Below are 19,731 nucleotides of genomic sequence, written 5' to 3' on the forward strand. Positions count from 1 at the left end.
TCTTTCTTTCTCCTTTCTCTCTTTCTCTCTCTCTCTCTCTTTCTCTCTTTCTCTCTCTCTTTCTCTCTTTCTTTCTTTCTTTCTTTCTTTCTTTCTTTCTTTCTTTCTTTCTTTCTTTCTTTCTTTCTTTCTTCTTTCTTTTTCTTTCCTTTTTTCTCTCTCTTTCTCTCTTTCTTTCTTTTCTTCTGAGATGGAGTCTCTCTCTGTTGCCCAGGCTGGAGTGCAGTGGCACAATCTTGGCTCACTGCAACCTCCGCCTCCCAGGTTCAAGCGATTCTCCTGCCTCAGCCTCCTGGGTAGCTGGGATTACAGGCACCTGCCACCACACCCAGCTAAATTTTTTGGTATTTTTAGTAGAGACAGGGTTTGGTCACCATGTTGGTCAGGCTGGTTTCGAACTCGTGACCTCAAGTGATCCACCCACCTTGGCCTCCCAAAGTGCTAGGATTACAGGTGTGAGTCACTGCGCCCAACCCCTGAAATGATATTTCTTAAGGAAAGATCTAGCCAGACAGAAGAGGATTTGGCTCCAACTCTAGAGCAATGGGTGCAAACGGTTGACAGCTTTTATAATCATTTTTTTTCTTGGCTGCCTTCTAGCCAGTGAATGTTCAGTTGCAGAGTTCCCTGCTGTATGGGGTATAGTTGCTCACTTTGGTGTAAAGGGCATTGAATGGAATAATGTTTGGCAAAGCAGAAATAAAGTGACTGGCTGCCTCAGAGCCATGTACACTGTCTGAATTTCACCAAGTAGAAAAATATTTCATCTTCTGCAGACAGAAAATGTAATTATTATTCATGTGGAGAAATGGAGTGATGCAAATTGCAGAAAGGTAAGGGCCATCACTTGCTATTCCTAACTGGCTCATCCTAGAGCACTGTGTCAGCTCTTGCCTCACAGGCTAGAGTGAAGCAAACTAGGAATTGGGGGTATTATTTGGGGGATGCCCTAGTAGGGACCTGGAAGGAACCAGGCTCTGCTCATGGAACAGACTATGGTAGATTGCAGTAGGCCTCATAATTGATACCTTATCTAGGAGCTACCAGTGCTTCCTGTGTCCTTATTAGGGAGCTGGTGCCCCTTTTCTCCTATGATGTAGCAGCTTGAGGACAGCACAAACTTTTGAGGTGGCTCCTGGAGTTTCAGTCACAATCCCTGAGAATCACACCTCAGCACACAGCTAGCTTGGATCCTAGAGTGACTGGCTCCTAGAGGTTCCTTGGATCTGGAGCTGGCATAGGAGAAGCAGGTGTGATGGTGTGTTTTATCTGCACTGATAAAACTGAACAAGAGCTGCCACTAGGGTGTGTATGTTTGTGTGTCTTTGAGGGGTAGGTTCAAATATGCGTTGTGGTACCCCTGCCTATATAAATAATTGGAATCGTTGAACATCTATCTCTGTTTTGGAGAACGAGTGACAACAACTGCTCTTCAGGCAGGTGTCATGGAACTTAAGACAACCACAGAACAAACCCAACTCTGTAGAAACAAGTGCCAGTGCTTTTCAGGGCCTCTGGTCTACCCCATGGTTTGGTGAAGGGAACCTTGATTGGGTGCAGCCAACACAGCGTGCATGTGGGCCCGGGCTGGGCTCTGGGTGCTCTGAAGAGGATCGGCCAGGGTGTAGCCCACGGCAGGTCTCTGCTTGCCCCAGCCTAATGGCCCCTGCAGGTGCAGACCACATTTTAGAAGTTTCAGGTTCAGGAGGCCCACAGAAGGACAAGAGACCCCTGTAGTTCAGCAGCTCAGGGGAGCTCTGTACCTCCAAGAGGGGCATGGCCAATAGCCATTGGCATTTGGTAAGCCCTTCCAGGATGTAAAAGAGGCAAATCGTTTGAGAGCTCTTGCAGTTTTCCACCTGTTTGTTATTATGGTAAAATGGTCCAGTGAGAGAACAGATTGACATTATTGGCTGAAAGAAAGTCTTTTATCTCCCTTAGCTTTGTGGATTTTGTGTGTCTGAGCCTTGATTGTCAGGGCTGACAGCTTATGTGGGAATTCGTGAAGGGAAAGCAGGGAAGAGGCCTGCCAGTCTCTGCAGATGATGGATTGCAGTATTTTATGGTGTCAAAATAAAGTAATTTTAAGCATCATAGTTTTCTGTTTGAAAAAAGCTGTGGTTCTTAAAACCATCTGTCAATTCATCATCAAAGCGGAGAGAAGGCAGAAAAGAAATGCAATGAAATAAGCGGAAAAGACAACAATAAAAAAGGGAAGATAAGTGAAAGAGAAAGAATGAGAATATTCTATAGCAAGTAGAAAACGGATTGGAATCAGAATGACACTTTGAGCTTAAGTTAAAAAGAAAAATGCAGCCGAGCGCGGTGGCTCATGCCTGTAATCCCAGCACTTTGGAAGGCTGAGGCGGTCGGATCACGAGGTCAGGAAATCGAGACCATCCTGGCTAACACGGTGAAACCCCGTCTGTACTAAAAATACAAAAAATTCGCAGGGCGTGGTGGCGGGCACCTGTAGTCCCAGGTACTGGGGTGGCTGAGGCAGGAGAATGGCGTGAACCCGGGAGGCGGAGCTTGCAGTGAGCCAAGATCGCGCCATTACATTCCAGCCTGGGCGACAGAGCGAGACTCCATGTAAGAAAGAAAAGAAAGAAAGAAAGAGAGAAAGAGAGAAAGAGAGAGAGAGAGAGAGAGAGAGAGAGAGAGAAGAAAGGAGGGAGGGAGGGAGGGAAGGAAGGAAGGAAGGAAGGAAGGAAGGAAGGAAGGAAGGAAGGAGAGAGAAAGAAAGTTAAAATAATTTGGATGAAGCTATTTTCTCCCTCATAAAGTTCCTGAACAAAGTCACAACCCCAAACCGCCCCTGCCCCATATGTCACTGTACACAGGCTAGTAGGGAAGTCATCTTGCATTTGCTTTCTTCTCTCCTGCTTTGCCTTGACAAGTGAAGTCTCCTACTAATTGGCAAAATGAATGGATTATCGCATGTCCTTTGCTTTTATATGAGAGCAAAGATGAATGTCCTCTTCTGTTTTCCATGGCATTGCTGTGATGGACTATCATTTAACAGAACATGCTTGCTTACAAACAGTGCTTGTCTCCAGTAGAGTGTGGACGTTTGCTGCCACATGGATTACCTGCTTGTCGATGGTCAAGACTTCTGTCACGACGATAACAAGCATTTTTTGTTTCCTCTTAGCTCTGGCTTCTGGATTAAGAATAATGCACATTGTTTGCCTGTGTTTGTGAACTTTGTATAAATGCATTTGCTGCTGTGATGTCTTGCAAATGCTAGCATTATAATTTTAAAGGATAAATTAATCTGTGGGTTTTAAAAATTTTAGTTCAGACCTGTTTTGTTTTCACTTAAGGCTCCGTGAGAAAGAGAATCGACCTAGCTCCTGTGTTATTTCAACTGGAAAATCGTCTCTAAATCACAATAAATTATCTTCTTTTTAAAAACATGGAAAACATTAGGCATGGTACTTATTTTGCTGCATGATTCCAAAGATGATAATGTATAGATAACAGTCTAGGGAATAACCAAGACAGTTACTTTTGCATCAGTTGAATCAATAAATTCCCTTAGTGGAATTTTTTTCTTGATTCCTAAGAAAATACTAATTATGCTAGCCTTCTTTATAAATAGTTTATTTGTTGCAGATTGATATTCTTGGTTTATTTTCTGGGTTTAAAATAACATAGAATGAGAGTCCATATTTCTATCTTAAATAACTTACTAAACAATTTCTAAAATTGCTAGAACACACTTGGTTTAAGAACCATGCAATTTGTGATTAAAACAAAATGGAATGATTCTTTATTAATATATGTGAAGGAAAATCTCTTCTTTGCAATTGACTTTATTACTCATTTGCTAACAAAACATACTTTCCAGTTTTCAGTTGCAGAGTTTATCAGGAATGCGTTGTATTTCATTTAACCAACTTAAACAATTAACGATTTCATTGGTTTGGCTATGTTTCATGTTGTAGTATGTTGAAAAATTGTTCTTTAAAGAAGATAACTGTTTTAAATATGATTGAGATAACCATTCCCTTAAACTCTGAAACAAAGCACCAGAAATGGCATTGGTGAGTTGGCTAGGGAGTTTAACCAACCTTGAAGTGTGAAAGCTATTTTATTTGATGAAACCTGTTATTACACTTGTTCAATCCCTTTAGTTGTATACTAATTCCATCAGGAAGAATAGTTTTGTATAATGAAGCTATTTCTAGGTAATGGCTCCCATTCTAGGTAATTGCTACCACTTACTAAGCATGCCCTGTGCCCTGTGTGCTTCCCATATGATATCTCGTTTAATTCTCACAAACACCTTATGAGTTGGTTATTATTACTCAAAGAGGAGGCATTTATTAGTCAGAGCATTAAGCAATTTCCATAAGTTTTCACATTTAACAAGTGGCAGAGTTGGGATTTGAACTTAAAGCTGCTTGACTCTAATCTACATACTTTAGTGCAGTAGTTTTCTTTTAGAGACAGAGTCTCACTCTGTTGTTCAGGATGGAGTGCAATAGCATAATCAAAGCTCATTGCAGACTTGAACTCCTGGGCTCAAGCAATCCTCCCACCTTAGCCTCCTGAGTAGCTGGGACTACAGGTACACGTCACCATAGCCTGCTAATTTTTTAACTTTTTTGTAAAAATGAGGGTTTTGCTATGTTGCCCAGTCTTGTCTCATACTTCTGGTCTTAAGTTATCCTTCCATCTTGGTCTTCCAAACTGCTGGGATTACAGATGTAAGCCACTGAACCCGGCCTAGTTTTAAGCATATATTTCTGGTTGTGTACCCATAAACCCATAAAAGAACTTGGGAGCCTCATGTAGCCCCTTATACTTCAAATTGTCACCTAAAGGTTTTGTCATACACGTAGTTGAAAAGATGCGTTTTCTGGCATATTGTAAATATTAATGATCAAAAAGGTTACACTTCTGTATAAAAGTAACCTATGCAATATAGATATCATAAAGAGTTGGTATGTCCCATAATTTTTTTTTTTTTTTTTTTTTTGAGAAGGAGTCTCACTCTGTCACCCCAGGGCTGGAGTGCAGTGCCAGATCTCAGCTTCACTGCAAACCTCCGCCTCCCGGGTTTACGGCCATTTCTCCTGCCTCAGCCTCCCGAGTAGCCTGGGAACTACAGGCCGCCCGCACCCGGCTAGTTTTTTGGTATTTTTTTAGTAGAGACGGGGGTTTCCCACCCGTGGTTAGCCAGGATGTCTCGATCTCCTGACCTCGTGATCCGGGCCCGCCTCGCCTCCCAAGTGGCTGGGATTACAGGCTTGAGCCCACCCGCGGGCCCGGGCCCATTAATTTTTTTAAAGTAATCTTAGTACTTTAATTTTACATTATTTTCTGTTTCTCCTGAAACTCATATTTTCATTCCACTATCATGGATTTTATCCTAGTATGTGATTTTTTTTTTTTTTTTTTTTTAAGAGACAGGATCCCACTCGGTTACCCAGGCTGGAGTGCAGTGGCACAATCATAGCAACCTTGACCTCCTGGGTGGGAGGGATACTCCTGCCTCAATCTCCCAACTATATATGCCTGCCACCATATCTGGCTGATTTTTCTTGTTTTTTTTTTTTTTTTTTTTTTTTTTTTTTTGTAGAGATATGGTCTTGCTGTGTTGCCCAGACTGCTCTTGAACTCCTGACCTCAAGTGATCCACCTACCTCAGCATCCCAAAGTGCTGGGATTACAAGTGTGAGCCATTGTGCCAAGTCCTATTATATAATTTTATGCCTGAAAATATTTTATTGATAATTCTATCATACATTTAAGCTAAAAGAATAGTTTTTTTTAGTGTGTGTGGTGGGGGAACAGGGTCTGGCTCTGTCACCTAGGCTGGAGTTGCAATGACTCACTGCAACCTCAGCCTCCTGGGCTCAAGCCATCCTCCCACCTGAGCCTCCCTGGTAGCTGGGACCACAAGTGTGCACCACCACACCCGGCTAATTTTTGCATTTTTTGCAGAGATGGGGTTTCACCATGTTGGCCAGGCTGGTCTTGAACTCGTGATCTCAAGCTATCTGCCCACCTTGGCCTCCCAAAGTGCTGGGATTAGAGTCATGAGCCACCGTACCTGGCCAAGAATACATATTTAAATTGAAATTAATTTAAAACTTTTTTGGTGACATAATTATTTAAGCCAAAAAATTTTATTCAGAGTTATTGTTATAATTATTATTGGTACATAATTTAACAAACATTAATATGATATGCTACCCATTTTGACTGATAATGATTGAATAAAACAGATGAATATTTTTATTGAATATGCAGTACTTAATGAGATAGATGAGACATTCCCCCCAATTATGTAACAGACACATGAATGAACATTATTTATTACTACAATGAGAGAGCTGAGAACTAATTTTAATCCTATTATTGGTTTTTATGTATGTAAGCACTTAGAAATATTTTTCACATAAGTAAATATGTAGGAATCGAGCACTTTTTGAACTCCTTCCAAGGGTATGCCAAATATCACATGGTGATGTATCAGAACAATTACTTTCATAATCCGTAGACAATTCAAATAGGTTTTTCCTTAATTTTGTTGAAAGCAAAGAACTGGAAACATCTTGATATACAAAAGTGTTTTGTTACCCTGTCATTAGGTTCTTATCTATTTTTAAATTTGTGGTAATTCAGAAATTCATTATAAAGACATATCCAATTGTCATTATTTCTTTCTTCAATTCTTATTTATAGGCGCTTTGCTTAAACTGATATTCTCAGAAAGGATTGTGAATACTGAAAAAATATTACTTTCAAAACATCTTTGCCAGGATTATTTTTTTCACAATCTGCTTTTATTGTGTGCTTTATATACATATTTTCATCAAAACCTTGGAGCTACCCATTTAGCTTATCAACATATGGACACCATGTGTCCTGGATAATAACTGAACCAGTTCTCATTGTCCAAATAATCAAAAGTATGTACATGAGTCTCCATAGCCCTTATTTCTTTTCCTAATTCTTCTTGGTTATGGCCATGAGCTTTGTCTGGAAGAGGAGAACCAAGAGTTGAACTTAGCTTATTTTGGCGGTTCTTCTGCCCAAAATTATTTTTGAATCATTTTAGTGGAATTTAGATTTCATATGTTTCAACTACTTCAAGAAACAAAGTACTGGTCAGGCATGGTTGCTCACTCATGTAATCGCAATGCTTTAGGATGCCAAGGCAAGAGGATTGTTTAAAACCAGGAGTTTGAGACCAGCCTGGGCGACAAAGCAATACCCTGTCTCTATTTTTTTTTAAATTTAAAATTAAAAATAAAATAAAATAAAATAAAGACACAAAAAAAGAAACAAAGTACTGAAACTTCAAGATTATGAATGAAATGCTCATACACAGACTCCACAAAGGGACATCCAGCCCTAGCTGTCTCCCATTCCACCTCCATCACCCATGCCAGTGACTGCGTATTATTTCTGACCTTTTGCTCTTTGACCAAAGGAAGTATGACATCAATACCATCTCATTTCCATATCCTGCAGATTGGGGAGGAGCCTTCTAATGGGATATTCATGATGCCAATATTTTACCAAACAAAAATTTGGAATTCACAAATTTCCTTTATGGAAACTCATCTATAGTGAGTGGTTTTATTGCTTGTATATTTAATTCATTTACTCAACAAATATATATTGAACTACATATACAGAGCATGACATATACAGTCCCCTGTATACAGAGACTGGGGACACAGCAGCAAATAAGTGAACAAGGCTAGACACAGTGGCTGCCTTCAGGTAGGATATATTATAATGGAGAGTCAGATGTTAAAGAACCAATTGCAAAATTAATCATTCACTACAATGAGGAAAACTTCTATGAATAAAAAATAAGGTAATGTGAGAGGCTATAAAAGGTGATCGCTCTCTCCTAAGGATCAGGGAAGGTTTTCTTGATGGAGTGACCTTCTGTCAGAGTTGAAAAATTAGATGGTATAAGCCATCCTAGGTGGGGACTGTTGAGAAAAAGCATGCACCAAGCCTCTGAAATGGAAATAAATGTGTTTGAGGGCTTAAAAAAAAAAAAAAAAAAAAAAAAAAGACAGTAAGGGAGATGGAGAGAAACAGATATGGAAACAACCCAAGGAAGGGCTGAAGATGAGGTAGTGGTCAGATGGTGCAAAACCTCACTTGTAGGAGGTTTTCACAATTTTGATCTTTAACGACAAATAACCATTGTAGGGATTTAAGGAAAGAGGTAAATAGTCAGATGTGCACTGAAAAAAAAAAAATCACCGGGCCAGAGAGAAGGCTGGGACATCAGCTAGGATGTTCTTGCAGTGGTCCGAGAGGGAGGTGCTGATGGCTTGGACTAGGATGATGGCAATAGGTGTGAACAGAGAGGACTTAAGGGATAGTTAGGAATTAAGCAGGTAAAATGCATACAAAAGAAAGATTCTGAGTTGAGATGGAGCTCCCTGGGTGCTGCTGCAGCCACCCAAATCACAGTGGGGCAGGCAGAACCCCTGCCCTCCTGAGCAGGGCTGCAGCCACCCAAGCTGTACCTACAGATCTGAGTCTCCCTGTGCTCTTGGGGGGCCAGGAGCAGGCAGGAGCCCTGCCTTCCCAGGTGCAGCTACAGCCACCCAAACTGTAGCTGCAAACCCAGGCCTCCCACTCCAAAGAGTAGATAGGACTTACCCACCCCCAGACTCAGGCATCACTGCACTCTTTGGGGCCTGAGAAGGCCCCTGCTGTCCTTGCAGGCTCAGGGGTGCCTGCTCTTGCTGCCTGGCTTCTCCCTGCTGTCAGTGCCTGCTCTGACGGGAGCAAAGTCCCCACAAGCCCAGGCAGCATGGACAGCAGCAGGAGGCAGACAGATTCCAGGGCAGAAGGGGGCAGGTCCCTGGTGAGGCCCACCTTCAGGCTGGGGAGGGCCTGAAGACTGGGGGCCGGGCTGCCAGTCTCACCAACTGGAGTGGGAACTTGTGGTGCCTTTTCTGGGCCCTCCCGTGGCCACCTATGGACCAATCTGTGTGTATTTCCTCACCTCTGAGGCCGTAAAAGCCCCAAGATGAGACAGAGCTGAGCAGACATCCCGACGACCAGTTGCAGGGAGGAGCTACCCTCTGCTGAGAGCTTCAGGACCTGCAGAGACATTGGGACTACCAGCTACAGAGAGGAGTGACCCACTCCAGGGCCTCCTCTCTGCTGAAAGCTGAACACTCCATGGGACGACCTGCCTGTGGAGAGGAACTACCCACTATGGGTCTTCTCTGAGCTGTTCTAACACTCAATAAAGCTCCTCTTCATCCTGCTCCCTTCTACTTGTCTGTGTACCTCATTATTCCTGGATGCAGGACAAGAACTTGGGCAAAGGTGCCACTGGCCACAGAAGTTTCTGGCCAGAAGAGCAACAACCCAAAGATCCTGTAACATTTTGATATCCCAACTTGTGAGAGTATTCTTTTCTTTTCTTTTCTTTTTTTTTTTTTTTGAGACGGAGTCTCGCTCTGTCGCCCAGGCTGGAGTGCAGTGGCCGGATCTCAGCTCACTGCAAGCTCCGCCTCCCGGGTTTACGCCATTCTCCTGCCTCAGCCTCCCGAGTAGCTGGGACCACAGAAGCCCGCCACCTCGCCCGGCTAGTTTTTTGTATTTTTTATTAGAGACAGGGTTTCACCGTGTTGGCCAGAATGGTCTCGATCTCCTGACCTCGTGATCCGCCCCTCTCGGCCTCCCAAAGTGCTGGGATTACAGGCTTGAGCCACCGCACCCGGCTGAGAGTATTCTTTTCAGCACACCTCCACCTCCAGCCAAATTGGCTTCCATCACTTAATTTTTTCCAATCTTGAAGATTAAAAATTGAATCATGGTATTTTATTTTGCATTTATTTTATTACTAATGAGATGAAGCATTAGTTATTTGTATTTTATTTTTTTCAGTTTTCCTTTATTTGTTCTTCTATTACTTTGCTTATTATCTTCTTTGTGACATGTAAGAACTCTATTTTATGGTTCTTATGTATTATTAAATGTATATTTCAGATATTTTATCAGCTTGTGACTTGATTTTTTAAATTTAGGTTTTAGTGTTTTTTTAAGAAATAAGTTAAAATTAAGTAATTAAATTTATCAGTCTTTTTATTGTGGTTTCTCTCTTTCACATTTTACCACTAAATGTCTTATTAATATCTACGTAATATAAACATAGCATTTTGATATGAAAAGGAGTTTCCATTACTCAGAATTTGGGAACCTCCACTGGTGTAAGAAACAAACAGGTCATGAATGTGTACTTGTCGTGTCACTGGGAAGAAGTTGAAAAGCTGTCTGCTTTGGGGAGAGTTTCAGTGGCTTGTGGATCTTTAACACGTTTCTTGCTTGTCAAAGTTGAAAACATGAGGATTTCGTTTGCTTTTCTTGAAACCACAGAGTGTCTTGTTTTTCAGGCAACCCACTACACAGTGCAAACATCAAAAGGAGCCCATCTTGGTATTAAAGTTTGGGACTTCAGAGGCAGGGGCGTTAGCTGTGTTTTCAAAGTTGGATAATAGTGATGGGCCACATTTTCACATCTTAGTTGCATTGTTTGTCACAAAGAGGAAAAGATTTCCACTTCTCAAAATGTGTGTGTGTGTGTGTGTATATATATATTAGAGAGAGCAAGCAATATTAAGTGTTTAAATCATGTACATGTCTTGTTGAATACTTGAAAAGAATATTGACAAATGTATAAATGAAATTCTGGCTTATCTTATGAACTCAACTTTAAAGAGTTGACTTATTGAGTTCTGAAATAAAAAGCTATTTATTTATTTATTCATTAAAAATTTTTTTTTAAGAGACAGGATCTTGTTCTGTCACTTAGGCTGGAGTGCAGTGCTGCCATTATAGCTCACTGTAACCTTGAACCCCTGGGTTCAAACAATCCTCCCACATCAGCCTCCTGAGCAGCTGGGACTACAGGTGTGTGCCGCTATAACTGGCTATGTTTTTTTTTTTTTTTTTCTTTTAGGGACAGGGTCACCCTATGTTGTTCAGGCTGGTCTTGAACTACTGACCTCAAGCAATCATCCTGCCTTGGCCTCCCAAAGCTCTGGGACTAGAGGCATGAGTCACCATTCCTGGCCGAAAGGCTATTTAATGAATTACTTTTATTGTAAAATTGATTAATCACAATAGAATTATTTTCTCTCCCCACTCAAAGAGATATGTTTTCATGAACACTTTAATCTCACATTTAACTGAAAGTATTTTTTCTCTTCTAGCTTTTGTTTCTACTAAGATGACATCATACATGACTATTGATGGCAGTGCTCTTGTAAGTATCCTTTGGAATACCCCAGGCTTTAGATATTGTCAGTTTGATGAATGAGTAAAATAATAGGTTGATTTCAAGTTTGGCCAGCAATTTATTGTCTTCAATTTCATTAGCCACAGTAGAACCAAAGACCCTGTTGCTAGGTTTAAAGGGTCTTATGGTCACCAAGCATTTAAGACCTCTAGATTTTTACTTTTAAAGTTTAAGCTGCATACCATGGTTTTAATATACTGTACATAAATCATATTTTAAGAAGATGCTAGCTATGGTACTGGTGGAACCTCTCCTGCAAACTCTATAGGAAAAATTCTGTTAATAATTTCACTGAAATTGGGCTGGGCACGGTGGCTAATGCCTGTAATCTCAGCACTTTGGGAGGCCGAGGCGGGCAGATCACAAGGTCAGGAGTCTGAGACCGGCCTGGCCAACATGGTGAAACCCCGCCTCTACTAAAAATACAAAAATTAGCTGGGTGTGGTGGCATGCGCCTGTAATCCCAGCGACTGAGGAGGCTGAGGCAGGAGAATCACTTGAACCTGGGAAGTGGAGGTTGCAATGAGCCCAGATTGCGCCACTGCACTCCAGCCTGAGCGACAGAGCAAGACTCTCCTTCAAAAAAATAAAAATAATTTCACTGAAATCATGGGTATCTTTTAAAACAATTTTATAGTCATATATTTGCCTAAGATAAGTCAGGGAATTGAGCAAGTATATAATTCTATTAGACAAGGAAACTTACGCAGGGAAAAATTAGGAAGTTGATGTCAGTAACATGGCATTTCTAATAGAAGGGACTGTGGGGAGTGGTGTGGGATTGTATGGTGTGCTTCTTTTGGCAAATCTAATGACCTCATGATGGATGTATAGGACAGAATTTTAGGAGCAGAGCTAAAAGCATAATCAGAAGTGGTATGTTGGGAGGATAAAGTATAGACTTTCTGCCAGATCTGGAATGTGGACTGTGGTTTCTTGATGCAAATTAGAAAATGGATGTCAAGGGAGTTTGTGGTAACAGGGATGAAGAAACTGAGTTAACTAGACGGCTCCTGAAAGGGACACCTTAGTAAAATGCAGGGTGGCTGATACATCCTTTGCTTGACTTGCTAACAATGTCACATCCCAGAAATTGAAAAAGCAATGAAAACACTTTAATTCTGGTGGTAATTCTAATTAAGGAGAAAACTTGTTAGATATGAAAAAAATGCAGGAAACTTTGAAATACCAGACTGCAGAAATTAAAAATGAAAACACAAATTATAAGAAGTTATGTATTGGCCGGGTGCGGTAGTTCATGCCTGAAATCCCAGCACTTTGGGAGGCTGAGGTGGGTGGATCACTTGAGGTGAGGAGTTTGAGACCAGCTTGGCCAACATGGTGAAACCCCGTCCCTACTAAAAATACAAAAATTAGCCGAGCATGGTGTTGCACATCTGCAGTCCCAGCTACCTGGGAGGCTGAGGTGAAAGGATCGCTTGAATCTGGGAGGCAGAGGCTGCAGTGAGCTGAGATCCGCCACTGCACTCCAGCCTTGGAAACAAGGGGTGACTCCATCTCAATTAAAAAAATAAAATAAAATAATGCTGCTGGGCCTTTACCTCACACCAGATATAAAAATTAACTCAACAGGGAGGATGGCCTCACCCGCACACAGGCAGGCCTGAATCATGAATGGGGAGTGGCCAATAAGGGATAAGGTGTTTCTTTAAAAGAAAGAAGTTGGCTGGGCGCGGTGGCTCACGCCTGTAATCCCAGCACTTTGGGAGGCCAAGGCGGGCGGGTCACAAGGTCAGGAGATCAAGACCATCCTGGCTAACATGATGAAACCCTTTCTCTACTAAAAATACAAAAAATTAGCCGGGTGTGGTGGCGGGTGCCTGTAGTCCCAGCTACTCGGGAGGCTGAGGCAGGAGAATGGCGTGAACCCGGGAGGCAGAGCTTGCAGTGAGCCGAGATGGTGCCACTGCACTCCAGCCTGGGCGACAGAGCAAGACTCTGTCTCAGAAAATAAATAAATAAATAAAAAAGAAGTCATGCATTGTAGGATATTTGCCATCTAAAGCTTGGAGAAAAGGAAGGTGTGATCCAATGGGCATGGATGGCTGGGTGTTTTTTGATAATAGAAATGTGAATAATTACAAGGAACATAAATAAGAGGAACAAATAAGGGAATCAATGTGGCTGCAGTAGGAGGCTTTGGCTAGGAGTTGATATAAAAACTTGTTTACAGGATGCTGAAAGGGAGTCCTGTGGTCAAGATTTAATGCAAATGGACATCGCAGATCTATAAAAATAAAGTAAGGAAGTTGAAGTTCAGAGTAACAAAAATGAAAATTTTTAAATAGGAAAAAATCCATTTTAAGATTATAAGCCGGGCATGGTGGCTCATGCCTGTAACCCCAGCACTTTGGGAGGCTGAGGCAGTTGGATCACAAGGTCAGGATCTGGAGACCATCTTGGCCAACATGGTGAAACACTGTCTCTACTAAAATACAAAAATTAACTGGGCATGGTGGCCCATACCTGTGGGGAATTGCTTGAACCTGAGAGCTGGAGGTTGCAGTGAGCTGAGATCACACCACTGCACTCCAGCCTGGTGACAGAGCAAGACTCTGTCACAAAAAAAAAAAAAAAAAAAAAAAAAAAAAAAGATTATAAGCATGTGTGTATGTACTATTTGGAACAAAGACATAAAAAAGAAAGGATTAGGATTCTTGTACCCTTGGGAAAGGTAATGCAATGTTTAATTCTTACATTGCTCCACCTTTTCCACTGAAAGGATGTAATCTTCCAACTGGAGGAAGTTCATCTTATGTGTTTAAGAAGAACTGGAAATCAAGGTAATAGGAGAACATTTAAATGCTTTAAAAAATTTATTCGTTCATTGGAACATTCACTTAATACTACTTACCCTTACCTATCCTGATTCTATCATGCATCAGGCACTGTGCCAGGAAGAGTAGGAACTGGAGATTTAATTGGCTTTGGACAAGTTAAAGTCTCTACATCAAGTATAACCCTGGGTACTGGAATAAGATCACAGTTGTGATTACCAAAGGACTAACATATCATCCATGTAATTTCCAACCTAGAGCCATTACCACTATAATAGGTAACCTGTTTCCCTTGGTCTTGTGTACAAATGAATTCTATTCTTATTAGTGGGAACTCTGGCTATTTACGGATCTTTCTCATTTCATGAGCCATCTCCACTCCTAGAGTCAATCAGCCAGCTCTCCTCATGTGTCTATTTTTCCGTTATTTTTATCTCACAGCCGTCAGTGTCTGGGTGGCACTGCTGAACATTTCTTTTAAGCATTTCTTCCAGCAGCTTTTCAGTGGTTACCCTACTTTATCTTTCCGTTCAGAAAATTAGTTCAATTTTCTGCTGTCATTTCTTCTCTAAATAAAATGTAGCACAGGAGACCTATTTTTATGCTAGGTAGTTTCAGTAGGTTTGACACCTTTGACCTAATTCACATCTTGAATTGCACTTCATTTCCACTAAACTAACACTTATTGAGTTATATGAGTTGAGCAAACTGCTTGGTGCTGGGGTATAAAGATGAGGAGCATACCATCTTGTTGGGGGTAGGGGGAAGGAATATGCCTTCAAGGTCCTTTTGTTGATCCTAGCCTGCTAGTTTTCACTGAGGCTGGTATGGTACCTGGTGCTAAGAAAACTGCTCAGAATTCACAACTAAATTTGAAGTGCTACTTGAAATTGTATCATGTGTATGCCAAATAGCATTGTCCTGTTTTGCTAAGCTGAGTTGTTACCTGATAGTATTCTTTTCTCTCTTCTAAATGAAACAATGGGATTTTCAAAGCTAAAGTTTCATGCAGATCCAAAAGTATCAATCCACCAATTTCTATCAGTTCAATTTCTTAAATATTTCTCCATCTTCACAGCCACAGCTGTTGCCCTCTTCCCCTGGGCTTTTGCCTCTGGCCCTGTGTCCCTCCAATCCACTTGCCACACGGCAACCAGAGTGAATTTTTCTTAAATGGAAGTCTGATTATGCCACTTGCCTGCTTTCATTGGTACAATGTCCCATTGTCCTTTGGATGAACTTCATACTTTAAGGACGAGAGAAGTGGCTTATGCCTGTAATCTCAGCACTTTGGGAGGCTGAGGTGGGAAGATCACTGAGGCCAGGAGTTCGAGACCAGCCCTGGGCAACATAGGGAGACCCCATCTTTACAAAAAAAAATTAGCCAAGTGTATTGCCTCATGTCTGTAGTCCCAGTTACTTGGGAGGCTGAGGTGGGTGGATTATTTGGGCCCAGGAGATAGAGGCTGCAGTGATCCACTGCACTCCAGTCTTGGCTATAGAGCAAGACCCTGTCTCAACACACACACATGCACACACACATGCCTTTAGAATCTGGCTCATTGTGTGTTGGGAATCTTCAATATAGTTACCAGATTTGGTACTACCCTCGAACTTCTTTAAGAACTGGTTTATGTAGTCCTTGATATTGATAAAGTTTCCTTGAATCACACTATGGTGATAACCAACTGTTATGCCCGAAATCATGATTGCTTAGTTTTCTTTTAAGATCAGTTTCTCATTAAAATAAATAAATAAATGAATAAATAATACTGGCACATATGAATCTTCAAGGCTTGATTATAAAGTTCTCTTGTCGGCCAGGCGCGGTGGCTCACGCCTGTAATCCCAGCACTTTGGGAAGTCAAGACAGGTGGATCACGAGGTCAGGAGATTGAGACCATCCTGGTCAACATGGTGAAACCCCGTCTCTACTAAAAATATAAAAATTAGCCGGTTGTGGTGGCGGGTGCCTGTGATCCCAGCTCCTCAGGAGGCTGAGGCAGGAGAATTGCTTGAACTCAGGAGGTGGAGGTTGCAGTGAGCTGAGATGGCGCCATTGCACTCTAGCCTGGGCGACAGAGCGAGACTCCGTCTCAAAAAAAAAAAAGTTCTCTGGTCTTAGATAGATTTTAGCAACAATGTTCAACTAAAGAAGGAAAACAGCCTAGTTTAAGGATCACAGGGGCTCACAGGGAATGAGGCAGATAATCTCTTTTACTGCTATACGTAGTTCCTGTACCCAAAGCTCCTAAAAAGTTTTCCCTGAAACAAAAAATTATGTGTATAAATCATAGATATTTCACTCAGTTTTCTTGCTGACAAGGAAATGGTCAGTGGATGTGAATGCATGTTTATGTCTGCTACTGTGGTTATTTACTCTTGCCTGGACTCTCACTTGTGGGATGATCTGTCTAACAGCAAACTGGTACTTGCTGTGTTTGCTTCACAAGACAGCTCTGCATTTGTCACTTACAAAGCGTCGGTCTTTATGTGACTATGTGTAGTAAACAGCCCGGACACGATTTCTGCCTGCATGAAGCATGCATGTCTCACCCCTCACTCCATCTCCGTGCTCGTTGTGTGAACTTCAGGGAGAAGAAGCGAGGAGTTTATTCTTCATGTTTCTGGTCAATTAAAAAAAGCTGAAACTTTGCAGTTTGCTTTCAGGCTACATCAACATAACCCATGTTGAAATAAGGGGCCAAAGCTGCTCTTCACACGGGTCAAACACAGGAGACTTGAACATATTTCCTGTCACAAGGACTTAGGTGGGAAGGGCATGAGAGCTCTCTGGGGAATAGACTATTGGTAGGGGTGGGAGGGGCTCATTAACTAGAAAACTTCTGTCCTCACATGCCACCCTTGCCCCATGCATTCTGTATTTCTTTTTTCTTTTCTTTTCTTTTCTTTTTTAGATGGAGTTTGGCTCTTATTGCCCAGGCTGGAGTGCAATGGGGCGATCTCGGTTCACCACAACCTTTGGGGTTCAAGCGATTTTCCTGCCTCAGCCTCCCGAGTAGCTGGGATTACAGGCATGCACCAGCACGCCTGGCTAATTTTTTTATTTTTAGTAGAGACAGGGTTTCTCTGTGTTGGTCAGGCTGGTCTCAAACTCCTGACCTCAGGTGATCTGCCCACCTTGGCTTCCCAAGGTGCTGGGATTACAGGTGTAAGCCACCGCATCTGGCCCACAGTCTATATTTCTTTGGTTCCAGATTCTCAGTATTTGGAGGGTTTGTTGAAAGAAGATGAGGGAGAAAGGTATTGTGCATTTTAAGGAAATAGTCTTTTAGTAGAACTAGAGATTTGTTCAGCAAAAGCCCATTTTACCTTCAAGAAAATACCAAGAGTCAACTTTTCCTGTGAATTCAAGCTTAATGTCAATCAATCCTATGTGGTTTTCTCTATGGATGTGCCTCTTTGGAAGTGAGAAAGGTATTGGAGAAACTTTTGTGTTGCTTAACTTTGCTGATATTATTTACTAGCCAAGGTGTTTTGCAACTCTGAGTAATTGAGCAGTAGATGGCTTTGCAGACATCTGTCAAAGTTCCACTATCTGCCATGCACCTAGGAAGTCATCATGCTTACTAAAGGCATCATAGGAAGGAAAAATTGATATAAGACCATAAATCTTTTTGTTAAATTTTTTTTGAGTGTCTACTTTGTGTCAGTCACTGGGCTAGGTACTAGATTTTGAGCACATGGCATGTTCAGGAACATCAATTCTGTCTTGAATTCTTGGCCAGTCATTGATGCATTTTAAGCAGAGTTGTAGTTGTTCAGTGGTGTGTTGAATGGGTTTTGAGGATCTAGACTGTAGACGGGGAGTCCAGGAATGAGATGGTTGGTCATTGTTTAAGAGAAAACTGATACAGATCTGACTAAGGCAGCAATAGTGGAGATAGAGAGGGAAGAGAGATTTGATAAATATTAGGAAGAAACCTGGACAGGGGTGGTGCATGAGCAAATGTGTAGGAGAGGGGAAAGGGCAAACCTGAGATTACTCACAGGTTTGGAGTAATCTCTGGGTTGGACCATTGGGTAGGCAATGTTACCACAGTGTGTGTACCATGGTGTCCCACACAGATAAATAAACAGATTTTAATATCAATTGCAGAGGCATAGCAAAACGTGGTGAGAACATAGAAGACAGAACAGCAGGAGAATATGTAATTAAACAATAGGCTTAGGAGTCTGACTGGCTGGGTCCCATTCTTGGCTTTGCTACTAGCTGTGTGTGATCTGTAGAGAAGTTTCTTAACCACACCAAGCTGAAGTTCCTCATCTGTGAACAGGAGGATAAAAATAGTACCTACCATGAAGATCTTCGGAGATAACATAAATAGCTTATTACAGGGGCTACAAATAAATAACACTGGGTGAATATGAGATTAGTATTAGAACTAACCACCTTCTAATGTCAGAGAGGACTTCATATGGAGGTGCCATTTGACCTGGATCTCAGAGGATGAGTAAGCATTAACCAGGAGAAGAATGGGCAGGGAAATACAGTAGTCAAAAGCAAGGAACTGTTAAAGTGCCTGATATTTCTGCAGAATAGAAAAAAGTTATCTGGGTATGGTGGCTCACACCTATAATCCCAGCACTTTGGAAGACCTCGGCGAGAGGATCACTTGAGGTCAGGAGTTTGAGACCAGCTTGGGCCACATGGCAAGACTCCATCTCTACCAAAAAATAAAAAATTAGCCAGGTGTCCTGGTGTATGCCTGTAGTCCCAGTTGCTACTTGGGAGGCTGTGGTGGGAGGATCGCTTGAGCCTGGGAGCTTGAGGCTGCAGTGAGCCATGATCATGTCACTGTACTCTAGCCTGGGTGAAAAAGCAAGACCCTGTCTCAAAAAACAAACAAGCAAAAACAAACAAACAAACAAACAAACAAACAACAGCAACAACAACAAAAAACCAAACCAAACCAAAACAAAAAAGCAAAAAGTTTTGGTGGTGTATTGAGGCCAGTATGGGAAGAGATTGGTTTGTCATTTGTGGTTTTAAGATGGAATCTTATAAATGAAATAACTGACTTCCATTCAAAGATGGTACACATTTTGACATTCCATTCATCTTTCAACATATAGCACTGATAGACAAAGAAAAACATAGAAAGACAAAAATGGATAGTTAGTCTCAGAAACACGGTAAGCATCTCTATGGATCAGAAATGAAAAATGCAGTGTGACTGAAGCCATGAGCTGGATGGGCACCTGGTCTGGAAGCAGGAAGTAGTTTGCCTCCGCCTGTAGGTTAAGGGATGGGGGTGTAAAAAATGTTCCACTAAATGTGGGGAGAGCTAGCTTCACTCCATGATGACAATGGAGCTTCCCCACTTGTGAAAGGAGCTAAAGATAAATGGAGGAAACAGTTGCCAAATCACTGCCTGAGATGACACATTTTGCTAGTTGTGGGCCTTGGGAGGAAGGAGATACAGACACAGGCACCAAACCGGGAGCTAAATTTAGTCACCAACTGGATCAGTGACAGAATATACAGATGTTTCTTGACTTACCATGGGGTTATGTCCTAATAAATCTGTAATAAATTGAAAATATCTTAAGTTGAAAATGCACTTAATACACCTAATCTACTGAACATCATAGCTTAGCATAGCTTGC

The 19,731-nt window shown here is 41.7% G+C and overlaps 1 protein-coding gene across 5 annotated transcripts in view; it reads left to right on the forward strand.

Annotated features, from left to right (window-relative positions):
* IPCEF1 (interaction protein for cytohesin exchange factors 1) overlaps positions 1-19,731 on the forward strand; it is a 217,360-nt gene that overhangs the window by 90,744 nt on the left and 106,885 nt on the right. For all 5 annotated transcript variants that reach the window (XM_017892162.1, XM_017892181.1, XM_017892158.1 and 2 more), the window contains one exon: positions 11,217-11,269. In XM_017892162.1, coding sequence (XP_017747651.1) covers positions 11,234-11,269 — 36 coding nt within the window. In that variant the 5' untranslated portion in view covers positions 11,217-11,233. The remainder of the gene's footprint in view (positions 1-11,216; positions 11,270-19,731) is intronic.

This window comes from Rhinopithecus bieti, unplaced genomic scaffold (assembly GCF_001698545.2).
Source record: "Rhinopithecus bieti isolate Rb0 unplaced genomic scaffold, ASM169854v2 scaffold_1583, whole genome shotgun sequence".
Lineage (NCBI taxonomy): Eukaryota > Metazoa > Chordata > Mammalia > Primates > Cercopithecidae > Rhinopithecus > Rhinopithecus bieti.